General features: G+C 40.8%; 1 protein-coding gene across 1 annotated transcript in view; it reads right to left on the bottom strand.

Moving 5' to 3' along the window:
- Positions 1-8,360: 8,360 nt before the first annotated feature.
- The window catches only part of rngtt (RNA guanylyltransferase and 5'-phosphatase), a 72,044-nt gene continuing 66,429 nt past the window's right edge, over positions 8,361-13,975 (bottom strand). The window contains exons 14-16 of the mRNA XM_012836014.3: positions 11,782-11,848; positions 9,503-9,626; positions 8,361-9,259 (exon numbers count right to left, since the gene is read on the bottom strand). Coding sequence (XP_012691468.1) covers positions 9,102-9,259; positions 9,503-9,626; positions 11,782-11,848 — 349 coding nt within the window. The 3' untranslated portion in view covers positions 8,361-9,101. The remainder of the gene's footprint in view (positions 9,260-9,502; positions 9,627-11,781; positions 11,849-13,975) is intronic.

Genomic DNA, 13,975 nt, shown 5'->3' with positions numbered 1-13,975 from the left:
AGGGGATGTGACCACAGGGCCAATGCAGCAAAGAAACCACTCACAAGACCACAAACATTTTTACAACCATCTTAGCAGTTTCACAGTCCACCAGCGATGTCCTGGGCAACAACAGAAGCAGAGGCATGCTGTGCATATAATACATCATACGGCATATAAATGTTTCTGTTTCTTAGAGACCACATGTAATGTTTCCAAACTGGCACGCAGAGACGGATTTTAGGGCAATATAATGCACGTTTATTTCATCTTTGGACTCCCTTACATATAATTCTAGAATAAGCAATGTATTGGCATTTACACTACAATACTTTTCTTCTTAGTTTAAAGAGAGCCTTCATGAAGACTGGGGGTGGAGGTACAGTATGTCAGCCAGCCCAAGTCAACCTGTTAGGTCTCAGGTGGCTCCGGGTGACTCACCGCCTCCCAGCTGGTCTCACTGCGTCACGAGACTCACCCACAATACTGCAGCTCCTTGGAATGTGTGAATATGAACCGTCCGCTCCTTTTACCCTCGCCTATCTATTCACAAAGTACCAATGCCATCCAAAATGCTACCATGTCAAACTTGCAACCCAAAAATACTTTCTTCACAAAAATGGCACGACCATTCACCTTTGATTCACTCCATTTGTGCTGCTGTGAGGAGAATACATGCCACCTTTGCCTTTGCTTCCCTCTAGTTCACAGCACAACTGAAGTTATCATACCTGATTCTCAGAGAAAAACAGGTAACCACATTCTGTGTGTTCAAATCTCCAACTTGCTGGTGCCATGGCAACTGGGCCATTTTGGATCATGCTCTAACATAGGTGTTCATCACAAAATGAGACTCCTTCCAGGCTAACATGATCAGTGTACTCACTCACGAAGGTGAACTTTCTCCAACGCAGCCTGATGGCATAACTTATAATCTATCACTTTATTAATTGGACTACTTTGGCAGGGAATGTTATTAAATAGGTAGTTATTAAATAGAATGATTTTTAAATAGAGGGGGCTTATAAAACTGAACGGAAGCTCATGCCAGCTATCCATAGCATTCACAGTCTAGCTCTATATATTCTATTAATTGGCTTCAATTAAATGTTGCACGCCGAAATACCATAGACAGTCAGAGAAAGTATCTGGGAGGGGTGTAATTATGTTGTTGTGTGATTGATTACCTGTCTGGACCCAACTTCAGCTGTTAGAAAGTGGAGACAGACAACGAAATGAATATATTTCCTAGAATCATGTGACATGTCAAATAGTCCCCCGTCACAAAACCAGAACCCAGCTGACAGCAGATGGACCTCGTCAAGTGAGTTAACAATCTAAGCCCCCGCACCACCCAAAGGCTGTTGCACCATCAGTGACATGGTTGTGGAGATGCTGGCTGGCATTAGCAGGACCAACACACATCATACATGTAGACATATTTCTTATATACAGTTTATTGTAAAATTATGTGTCAGGTTATTATACTTTCAAATCTTGCCATAGTATCATGACACGAGATCAGCTCAGTGAAATGCATTTTTTACCAGGAAAGCAATAATTGTTGCAGTCAACTCAAAAAAAGAAAAAAAAAAAACTGCAGGAAACTGCTTCTTTGAAGTGCAAGGAAGTTCATCTTAGGTTGTCTGAATCTCACCTGCTCTTTAGCTCATCCAAACCTCACAAATATAGTTATGTCCAGTCCAGTATATCTCATACTGTAGGTACTAACCTGCTTGTCCAAAGGAATATCAGATCATTGACATGTTCTTTCAGTTTTAACACCTAATCTGTCTCATATTTCTCCATCAGCGTAGAGCTATGTATCCTCAACCAGTCAGGTGGCTACACCATGGCTCAGCATGGGATAAGATCATAAAAATATCATATGTCATGCAGGGCCTTTTGGAAAGCAGCAAGCCACAATTTACTGTTTTAACATCCCAGGTACATTAAGTTATCAATATTGATGGGCTATTTTGCCAACCTAATTGAGCAGGGAGAAATGTTTGTTCAATCGAAAGGCACTTAACTGGAGCCTTCTGTCTTCTACAGTGGGATGACCATGCAGGTCCTGAATGAATGAAACGTACAGTATGCAGGCTACCTGTTTTTGAGCTGGCGCATCTGAGAATGACTCACACAAATCCACTTTAGGCCTCAGTCATTACACTTTTTTGAGAAGATAAAACAAGTTTAATGAATTTTGAAATGCATACAATGTCTCCTATCAAAGATTCACTCACCAATGCATCCAATGTCTCCTATCACAGATTCACTGATTCTACACTGACAAGGCAAGCCCCTCTCGGCAATCCAAACAGGCCACACTTCTTTCATCTCTGGGATGTGTTGATTTCTGAGGGTGATGTTGGGCTCTCTGGATATTCCACAAGCCCAGTCATTTATCAAGGCTATTAAATATTAAACTGCCACAGAGGTAATACTTCCACTGGGAGATTGGGTTAGACGATCCTCTTTGATGTGGCTCAGGGCAATATTGCAGCAAATTCAAGATTGGAATCCTTATTGCAGAATAATACCATACCTCAGATTAGCTGTTTGGCCTATGGTGTGGACTTTACTAATGATATTACACAGAGGTCGCCTGGAGTCAGTTAATATATTATATATATATATATATATATATATATATGTGTGTATATATTTTTTTTATTTGGACAATACTTTTGTATACTACTTTGTGCAGAGTAGTAAGTGTGTCTTTTAGTAAGTGTGATTAAGCAAACAAATGTTCTACTACTTGGAGGGGACTATAGGGGACTTCTACTCCCTGCATGTTACCAACCTTATTACACACTACATCAAATCAGTCTAACCTTTGACCTGAGTGCATGCCTCTCATCCCCTAATGACACGGTGATCAGTGCCAGGGTGCCCATGTCCTTGCCCTCGCCCAAAGGTATCTGAAGCACAGCAGTCACAAATGACAACTTTGTGTTCCGACTGACGCCATCAGCAGGACACATCAAACTTTTCTTGAGTGTTGTCAAAGACCGACAGAAAAAAATGAGTTCATTCATGGTGTGAGCAGACTTTCTCAAATTCTGGCAGCGTCTGTGTAGCCTAGGGGGAATGAACAACACAGCAGCATGAAGATCTCCACAGGCCTTTATGCTTTAACTTTGGTCAGTCCCACTGGTTTTGTACGTTTTTAATATTTACTTGCAGAGGAATTCATTTCAGCAAAGCCTCTTCCACAGACAGAAGTGGCAATTATCTTTTATATGGAACATGGATTTGTATTGTAGTTTTATATTAGATATAAATAAATATATATATATATATATATATAAGCTTTGTTTTCAAAACAACCTCAATTATGGAACTCAATACATTCTGTTGATGTGAGTACAATGTAATGGGAATGTATCAATTTCAGACATAAGGAAATCAGCTTATCAAGGCATGGGGGGTGGAACACATCATTAGACCCACTGACGCATATCGTAAATTAGCCATCACATCAATCAGTCACATCAATCAATCACACAAGACATTTACAACACAGCCAGCGATGCCTGGAAGATGACAACACATCATGCCTCCAGCACAACCCAAGTCATAGTAATAGCTGATATATCCAACGCCATGTTCTTTTACACCTCATTCCTTTCAGAGGAAAAGGAAGGCATGCAATAAAATATTTAATACTTAAGGAAAACGTGTACGTTGGCAACAACAGTGGCTATTGTATGCATTCTGCAGATGCTTAAAGACCTAAATCATGAAGTCTGCAATACATGTCCTTTCTGACTCAGCTGTTCAACTATGCCCCTCAATACACATTCACACTCAGCAAAACACTATCTGTGTTTGGAGTCAGGCAATATTAACATGCTGTTTTGAAGAGGGAATTATGCAGAGACAGGCTCAGTATTACCATTGCGATCACATTTTTAATTCTAGACACATAAACATTCAAGAGCCTTCAACAATCTTGTCTCACCTTGAGTACCTGTATCTCATTTGAGAAGTAGGACACCTTTTAAGAGCACCCCCATGCCCCCCCCCCCCCCCCCTTAGTGAGTCTCACTCCAACTGCTGCTTTGCTCTTTCTCAACTGAAAAGGTCAACCGGTATTCCGGCTTTGCATAAATTAAAAGACAGATCGTTTCAGTACAATTGGCTCTGCGGCAACGCATTTGGTTTAATCAAAGTTTAATGACATCATTATGACTTATTATGCACCTCATCACATCTCATAATGGCTGTTTGCTGGCCATATGTTTCCTTGTTTTCTTCGACCGAGACAGAAATCCTATACTGGAATGATGAATAATGAATATGTCATTTTAAAGAGTTTTATTATTATAAACTGGTGTTAACAGACATTTCACTGTTTCAAAAAGCACAACATTAAAACATATGATGTTAAATCAGCAAGAAATAGATTATGATTGCAATGTTACAGGTGAGATGTGGAGAAAAAGCACCAGTTACTTATTTTCTTTGTTCCTGTTCCAACACAGTGGCACTGACTGACTGACTGACTGACTGACTGACTGACTGACTGACTGACTGAGGTGGTGTGAGTGTGTGACGTGAGTGTCTGCACTGGGGGAGTTGTAAGGAACCTTTACGCTTCAGGCACACATGGGCTCTCCAGTCCCCGTCCTGTTCCCATGTCAACTACTCATCCAGGCATACTGACACTGAGCCTCTTCCAACAATTGTTTCCCTTCTGCTTGGTTTAAGCTGTAATTTTGCACATGGCCACCTTTGGATTGACTTTCAAATCCCAATAGAATATCTACTTCAGCGCATCCTTCTTAACACACATTCTCATTTCCAAAATGACCAGCCTGACATCATAGGCGTAGCACAGGAACTAGAAGATGTTGCACACATGAACACACACGGCAAACACGAGCAGAATGTAGTCGCAAGCAGTGATGAGGGGCTCAAACAAACATTAGACACTATCCTCTGGGATTTTGATCAATTACAAGGTGACATTAAAGTTTTGATTAGATTACTTTCTCTGTCTTCCTGCTTCTTTACACTACCACCAAATGATGAAATGTCATGAAATCAAAACGAGAGTAATTTTTTTTGTACCAAATCTTAATAAGAGGGCCTAACCAATATGGCTGACATGAAATGCCAACCAACCACCAAAGAATCAGACTGCATTCTTAGATGATCTCAGGTAATGAAGAGATATCTCCATTCCCACTCACTCTCACTCGCTGTACCACATCAACTTTGAAAATAATTTCCTTGTTGTGACTTGAATCACAGTGGCCTCTTCGTTCAACAGATTTCTCTGCTCTTTGGTGATGCTGACGGGTTTAGTGAGTGACTCAAAAGAACTGGAGTCAGTAAACAGTGTCAAAGCTCTAATTGCTAGTGTATGAGAAATCAAAGCCTAAGTTTTCTGCCATGGCAGTAAGAGGTCCTTCCCTTGGGCCAAGTGATGGCGGTGTCAGAGGAAGGAAACTGTAAACCACTGATGTAGGTGAAGAAGTCTATGGTGCTGGTCCTCCCCCTTATAATGAATAATAATAATAAGATATAACATCTCCAAACTCAGTTTTATGGTATGTGAAAGAGCATTAAACACCCAGGCTCCTCAATGTGTAGTTCTGTGCTCTGGATCAGAAAATCATTAAAAAAATGTAAGAATAGCTTTCATAGCAGGATGTTAAATTTACTATTCAAATATATCAGAAAGTTTGAACAGTGCCAGTTGGAAGACTACAGATCTCTAGGGGGTCATGCTGTTTACAAAGCAAATATTTTGGGTAATCTCTGGTTAGCTCTATAATTTCCGACAATATCTCTATTTTATGCATACTCTTATATATAATTTTAACAAGTTACACAGCTACCTAGATCATCTGAAAATAGATAATATGTATTAATTATTCTTCTGCAAAAGCTAAATGTCCCCTTGCCTGTAGATGTTGAGTTTAAAATAAAAAAAGTTCTTCCCTGAGATTGTAACGCGTACCGTACCATTTCTTTGACATTCCTCCATGGTTCAGGATGTATGGGGATGCAGGTTGGTCATTTTAAACCTGCTCCAGAACAGTCTTCTAAAGAGCCCCTAGGTGAACATGGGCAGAAAAGAAATCAAGTTCTTGGTGCTTATTCTAAACTATTCTGTGCTTGAGAGCTTTCTGAAGTGCATCACGTGCACACGCAATACATTTCATGACAACGGGAAACGTTTGCAACTGGTGCGCACCAGAAACTAAAGATTCTTTTTTTGTTGCCCATGTCCCTCTAGGGGCTCCGTAGTCTTCCATTCATAAGCAAGCAGGGGCAGCAGAAATGTCATCCAATTTGCTTAACACTTTCATTTTATAGTCCTTCTGCCATGGGGTATATCAAAGTAGGGGCAATGATTTAAAATGCCTATAAATTAGCCTTTCTGATTGATTGAAGATGGACCCCACATTGCCTATTATGGGCTGACAATTAGTCAGTAATTGACCCATACTTCTTTACGGCAAAAAACATTTTAGACTTTTGTCATGCATGACATTTATTTATTTTTTATTAAGCTCGAATAAGACCATATACTTTTTCATTTATTAGTATCACACAGACTACATTTGAATGTCAACCAATCACTATCAGGATTTATTCACCTCTTAATTCTACAATTTTAACAGTTCTTAGCATTGTTTTATGTGGAATAATTGGTGTCATTTATGATAACTTCCAAATCTGAATGTGGCCCCTGTATGGCTCTAGCCTGCCATAGATCTCCATGACGATGGTGAGAAGACCAGGGCCCGTATTAAACGCTTGGCTTAAATGTCCGTAGCGTAGAGTTTTTCTCCTTTTCCCAAAGCAGCGGAGACAAACATTTCCTAAGGACATGGGGAACTCCTAAACTAGGAGGAAGACTCTGTTGCTATGGCTGACAGCAGGTCTCATGCATGCGCTTGCTCTCAATGATCATGGTGAACCGTTGAAGAGACACAGGTCTGCACCGTGAGTTGCCAAGGCCTTCATACTGTAGAGCAATACATAAACAAATAAATATGAAATACATACAGCCAACAGTCTCAAAATTCATCTGTGTGTAGACAAAAATTCAATTTCACAATAAAACCTTAGATCCTACATTCAATTTACTCCATGAAGAAAATTTTCACTTGTCGTAGGCTTGTAATTGTCAGCATATTAATCAACATGTCTGCCAGCATTTAAAATAATTAACAAAACGACATTACAAAGTTGCATTTTCTCTGTTACCAAGTAACACAGTTGCTGAAAACATTGCTTCTAAACACTTGAACCACTGATTGGGTTATTATTTTTGTTGGTTGGTGATGTTATCACATCCCCACAATCATCATTATTCCCCCTAATGATTGAAGCGGATGAAGTCATTCTTGTTATCCCCCCTAATGATTGAAACAGATTGTCATTTTTGTTAATTATGTTAATTACTCTAGAGAAGGACCTACTTTTAACCTTAAGATGTTTTGTAAATACGGGCCCTAGCTCCTGAGTTCTCCTAGATCACACTAAAAGTTCTTAGCTGAGAGGTACCTTTACGAAGGTGTGCTATGAAAAGAGTAAAATAGTTCCTATAAAGCCAAAAAGAAAAGAAAAACAATTATATATGAAGCCAAAAATAAAAAAGAATCAATTCTATAAAGTATCCATCCTGAAGCGAAGCCCCCACTGTTAAGACCTGTTGAGATGTATTTTCAAACTTCACATTGTTTGTTAATATAGATCCAGGAGTGACAGAAATGACAGCTAAAAACACAATGGGTGTCTACGCACCTACCTTAAATACTTGATTTCCAAGAAGACAAAGCTCCACAGAGGCTCATCTAGGACAGGTATTGTCTGAGCTGATCTGATTATGTGCCAGAGCCAGGTGAGTTATGGGGGTGTGCTGAGCAGGCTGCTTTCATGTTATGCCAGAAGCTGCAAGACACTGATGCAACTCAGCCACCCTGCCATCAGGACACACACACAACACAACCTGAGCCTGTCATTGGGCACACACACACACACACACACACACACACACACACACACACACACACACACACACACACACACACACCACAACACAACACAACACAACCTGAACCTGTCATTGGGCACACACACACACACACAACACAACACAACCTGAACCTGTCATTGGGCACACACACACACACATAACACAACACAACCTGAGCCTGTCCATGGGCACACACACCCACACACACAACACAACCTGAGCCTGTCCATGGCGCACACACACACGCACACGCACACGCACACGCACACGCACACACACACAAACCCCAACACACACAGAGACACACACAAACACACACACTGAGACACAAACACAAACTCACAGTAGAGGAAAAAACTGCTGGCACAGACACAGCTAAGACCATGTTCAGTGTTTTCACCTGATATTTTAATGGTTCAAAGGAAAAATAAATCCAGTGGAACAGCCTTTAGAGACGAAGATTCTATGAGTAAACTGACAGCAGCTTACAACATCTAACTGGTAGAAGAACCAGGAATGGGTGTGAGACGGGATGGGCATCTCCAACAAAGAAGTAAACACTAGGAAATGATACATCTGTCATTCAAAATAAAAAAAAAGAGACACACATGAACAGTTTGTGTTGCAATGTCTAAGATGAGAGATAAGGTTGGATTTTGGCACCTGCTCCCAAACAGAACCCAGAGGTGTGTGATCTCCTACCAGGTCATGATCAGAAGCAGGTCTGGGGCCAGCTAAGAGTCTGCAGGCAGCTATCTACACATCAGGATCAGTATGCACAGCTGCTCCACTCAGGAAAAGAGACAACGGGTCAACAACAAACCAACAAGGGTAAAATTAAACCGTAAAATCACACAGATTACATTTTTTGATAACGACCAGTGGGTAAGGTGGGGTGGGTACACGGCCCAGAATGCAACAAATGACAACTCATTTCAGAACCTTGACATAAAAGCTTTAGCCAGCAAGTGGCTGAGAAACAATGGTCAGGTGTGTCAGCGTCCATCAATCCACCAGAAGAATGGATACTGAACTGCTTTGATCTGTCCTTCTTATGGTGGATTGAACTACGGCAGAGTCCACAGTGAAAACATATCCGTTCCACCCAACTGGAGAGCTATGGTACGGGCAGGGTGGGTCTCTTGGGGGCTGGAGGGGGCATGAGTTTGGCGTCGCTGTCAGAGGGGTGCTTGCGTGGCTGTACTTGGGCACACCTGTCCACCACCTCAAGGAGGATTTCCTTTGTGACGGGGTGCTGGATGCTGTTGCACACAGCTGCAGAACAGGACACAGAGAGCAGGAAGTCAGGACACAGAGAGCAGGAAGTCAGGACACAGGAGATGACAGACACATGACTGGAGCCCCCCCCCCCCCTAGGAGGAAGGGTTGGTTATTTCAAGTGTGACCCAAACCTCACATTCCAAACACTCAGTGTGAGGGATGGTAGAAGTAACACATTAATAAGGGAGATAGAGAGAGGTCAAAGGTGAAACGAGCTGGTGTCTATCAGATGCTCACCCATTGCTGTTTCATAGGAGTTGGGGAAGCTCTTGTCTATCCTTTGCTTCATGAACACCCAGGTGTTGCTGGCGAATGTGCATTCAATGATCTTGTTGTCATACTTCTTCAGTTCCCTGTTTACCTGCAAAGAGACAGACAGCTCTGAGATGGAGCCAAACTGGCTGACAAGCCTCCAGAAAGACATCATCCCTCAGACCCTCCACTTTCACCAGAGCACTTCTTTGAGAGGGCAGGACTTCAAAATGACAGACAGCCTGTCCAGCTTCTGTAAAGTCTCTACACACAGAAGAGATTTGACTGGTTTGAGTGTTCATGCTCTCTGTGTTGGTATCACTACATCTCCACGACCCTAAAGTGGTGGAGGTCAGATCAGGTGAAGCCCAGAGACCACCTGGGTACTATAGCTGGACTACAGGCTAACACCGCCAGAGTAATATAGCTGGACTAGAGGCTAACACCACCAGAGTACTATAGCTGGACTACAGGCCAACACCACCAGAGTACTATAGCTGGACTAGAGGCTAACACCACCAGAGTAATATAGCTGGACTACAGGCCAACACCACCAGAGTACTATAGCTGGACTAGAGGCTAACACCACCAGAGTACTATAGCTGGACTAGAGGCTAACACCACCCGAGTACTATAGCTGGACTAGAGGCTAACACCACCAGAGTACTATAGCTGGACTAGAGGCTAACACCACCCGAGTACTATAGCTGGACTAGAGGCTAACACCACCCGAGTACTATAGCTGGACTAGAGGCTAACACCACCAGAGTACTATAGCTGGACTAGAGGCTAACACCACCAGAGGACTAGAGGCCAACACCACCAGAGGACTAGAGGCTAACACCACCTGAGCTGGACACAGACTAGCAGGGAAACAAACTCAACATTCTGGCCAAACAAAGCATTTGTGCTAACAGGAGGCAGAGGACTGTCTCAGAGAATATGAATGTGTTTGACATAAAACCTTTAACCTTTAAGGTCGTCTGATGCCACGTCACAGCCATCTAACTGAGAACAATATATCTCTCGATCTAATTACCTTTTTTATTTATTTTAGTTTTAACATACCCACTCATATTGCATGCACATAAAAACACACAATTCTAAATGGTACATATATACAGAGGTGATGACAGAACAGGCTGTCTCAGACTTAAAATGGGTGCCAGGAAGTGGTTTGCTTAGGCCCCATCTGTACTGTGTTTGTGTATGTATGGATGTATTTGTGTGTCTGTTTACGTGTGTGTGTGGGAAAAGATAGAGAGGTTGGCCGTCATGCTGATTTCACACTTGGTGCATAATCCATCCAAATCCACTTCATTCTGTCCCCGTTGGCTCTGGTCCACACACAGTCTGGACCGGTCCCCACACTTCCTCCCCAACCTTTCTTACAATCACTGCATCATCCACAAAAACAACAGTTGGGCGCAAATGCCATTCCAAGCCCCTTGTGCAGTAGGCCCTCACTGTGACCCACACAAACCAAGAGATCTATTCTAAAAATGTCCTCGTCATTGACACCTGTCTATTGGACCTTTCCAGAGTGTACTCATCACAGTGGTCACAAGCAGGTCTGTTGGTTAAAGGCTCAATGGTCTAGGAGTACAAAGATTGGTAATTTTTAATAATACATAAGTCAAGAAAAACAATGGGTAAAGAAAAACTGCAACTTTATCACTTTTGTATACAGAAACTTGGTTGTTTTATGTTCATTATTGTTACTCTGACGAATTACTGCTTTACTATATAGTAGCCACATTTATTTTAGTCCATTTTATGATTTTGATACGCTATCAATGTACAATTCTTGCTACGTCTTCATGTTGAAAAACACCCTGGGTTCTTTAAATACGTAAATAAATAAACGTGAATTTGATGTAAAATGTAAAACAAGACATGTCCCCCTTTTTATTGACTTCCAAAGCAGCCTTAAGGGATGGCCAGAAACGGAGTGGTGCATATTCATCAGGCCTTTCAGCCAGGGCTCAGTCCCAACGACATGTTGATACTTGTTTCTCTATGCACTGTGTGTGTGTGCGTGCGCGTGCTCGTGGTGATGAGGCAAGCTGCAGTGTGATATATGAGACATTACTTTTGCATTGTGGCATGACCCCAATTCACACCAGGAACTTTTCCAAAGCAACCAAAATCTTCAGGTTGCTTTTCTTCTGTACTCTTTAAGGAACTTAACTTCAGTGGTAATACAAATATCAAGAACTCCCTCTGTGTGTGCGTGCTGGTGCAACCGTGCACTTTTCTCTTACCTTCATCCGTGCAAAGGGCCTGTCATAGCTGCCGACATACAGTAAACCCATGGTCTCCGGTACTAACCTACCAATACAAACAAGAAAATCAGCCTGTTAGTTTTTGCATAATCCTGAGACAGACCAACAAACAAAAACAAACAAACAAACCGAACATAACCAAACATAACCTTCTTGGTGGAGGTAATAAAGGACCTACTTTTGGTTCTGCTAGTACATAATCAACAATGCTCAACATAATGTACATAATTATACTCCTCAACATAATTATACTGCTCAACATAATGTACACAATCAACAATGCTCAACATAATGTACATAATTATACTCCTCAACATAATCAACCATGCTCAACATAATGTACATAAGTATACTGCTCAACATAATGTACATAAACAACAATGCTCAACATAATGTACATAAACAACAATGCTCAACATAATGTACATAATTATACTGCTCAACATAATGTACACAATCATACTGCTCAACATAATCATACTGCTCAACATAATGTACACAATCATACTGCTCAACATAATGTACACAAACATAATGTACACAATCATACTGCTCAACATAATGTACACAAACATAATGTACACAATCATACTGCTCAACATAATATACACAAACATACTCCTCAACATAATGTACATAATCATACTGCTCAACATAATGTACACAATCATACTGCTCAACATAATGTACACAAACATACTCCTCAACATAATGTACACAATCATACTGCTCAACACAATGTACACAAACATAATGTACACAATCATACTGCTCAACATAATATACACAAACATAATGTACACAAACATACTCCTCAACATAATGTACACAATCATACTGCTCAACATACAACATAATGGACGACACTTCCCATCCCCTGCATAGACTACTTGTCAGACAGTGTTTTCAGTGTGAGGCTCCTTGGGCTCCGCTGTAATAAGGACCGCTACAGGAGGTCATTCCTGCCCTTCCGCAGTCACAATATATAATGACTCCCCTCTGTGCCGGGAGAGGAGACATTGCACATTGTGGCCATGCACATTCATTCTATTTATTTTACCAAGTAGTATAGTCGGTTAATAAATATATATATATTAGTGCTGTCAAACGATTAAAATATTTAATTGCGATAAATCGCATTTATGTCATAGTTAACTCAAAATTAATCGCGATTAATCGCAAATTTTTATCTATTCTAAATGTCCCTTCGTTTATTTATTTTTTCCATCATTTTATTTTAATTTTAATGCCCTTATCAACATTGAAAAGTGGATTGGCTTGCTTTATGCAAATGTTTTTTTTTTATTGAAAACCAACATTGCCAAACAGGGCGGTACAAAATAAAATTATAAAGTGCACATTTCAGGTAAACAAGGACTCAGCCTATAGTGCAATTAAACCATGGCTTAATATTTTCTTTTTTCCAAGTTTGCTGGGAACATAGCAGGCCTCTTATTTCAGAAACAGTGAACTGTAACAGTTAGGTTACCAATAAAAGGTAAGCCTACTACTTCTTTGCTTTCAGCCAGCTGCCTGTTGACATTTTCAGACAACAGTGAAGCTCGCTTCTTTTGCACAACACAACTTTTAAAAGTAAACTTTCCATTCAGAAGCTTTTTATCATCCATTTCGCCGTATCGCGCTCACCATTCACTCAAACCGTAACGTTAGCCTACTACACAGTCTGCGAGGCCAAAAGGAATGTTAATCTAAAAAAAATAAAAAATAAAAAATTATTATAAAAAAAAATCGCGTTAATCTCGCGATAAAAAAATTAACAGCGTTAAAATGGGTTTGCGTTAACGCCGTTAATAACGCGTTAAACTGACAGCACTAATATATATATATATATTTGTAAATAGTGTGTTTTCGTACCTACCTCATTGTGTGTTTTGTGTAAGTTATGTGTGCTTTGTGAGAATAACTGCTGCAACACTGCAATCTGGAGATCAATAAGTAATCCATCCAACCATCTATCTATCTATCTATCTATCTATCTATCTATCTATCTATCTTCCCCTCCCCTACCTTTATGTACTCTGCATGTCACATTGTGCCATGCCACTAGTCATATCTGTTCATTGTGGCTTGTAGTTAAACTAGTGAGCACCAGCCTAATGTGGTCTCCCAGTGAGAGGCGCCATTTCAGTATCAAAATTAGCAGCTCCATTGG

This window comes from Clupea harengus, chromosome 15 (genome assembly GCF_900700415.2).
Source record: "Clupea harengus chromosome 15, Ch_v2.0.2, whole genome shotgun sequence".
Classification (NCBI taxonomy): domain Eukaryota; kingdom Metazoa; phylum Chordata; class Actinopteri; order Clupeiformes; family Clupeidae; genus Clupea; species Clupea harengus.
Note: the sequence above shows the minus strand (reverse complement) of the source record. Positions and strands in the feature narration are given on the sequence as shown.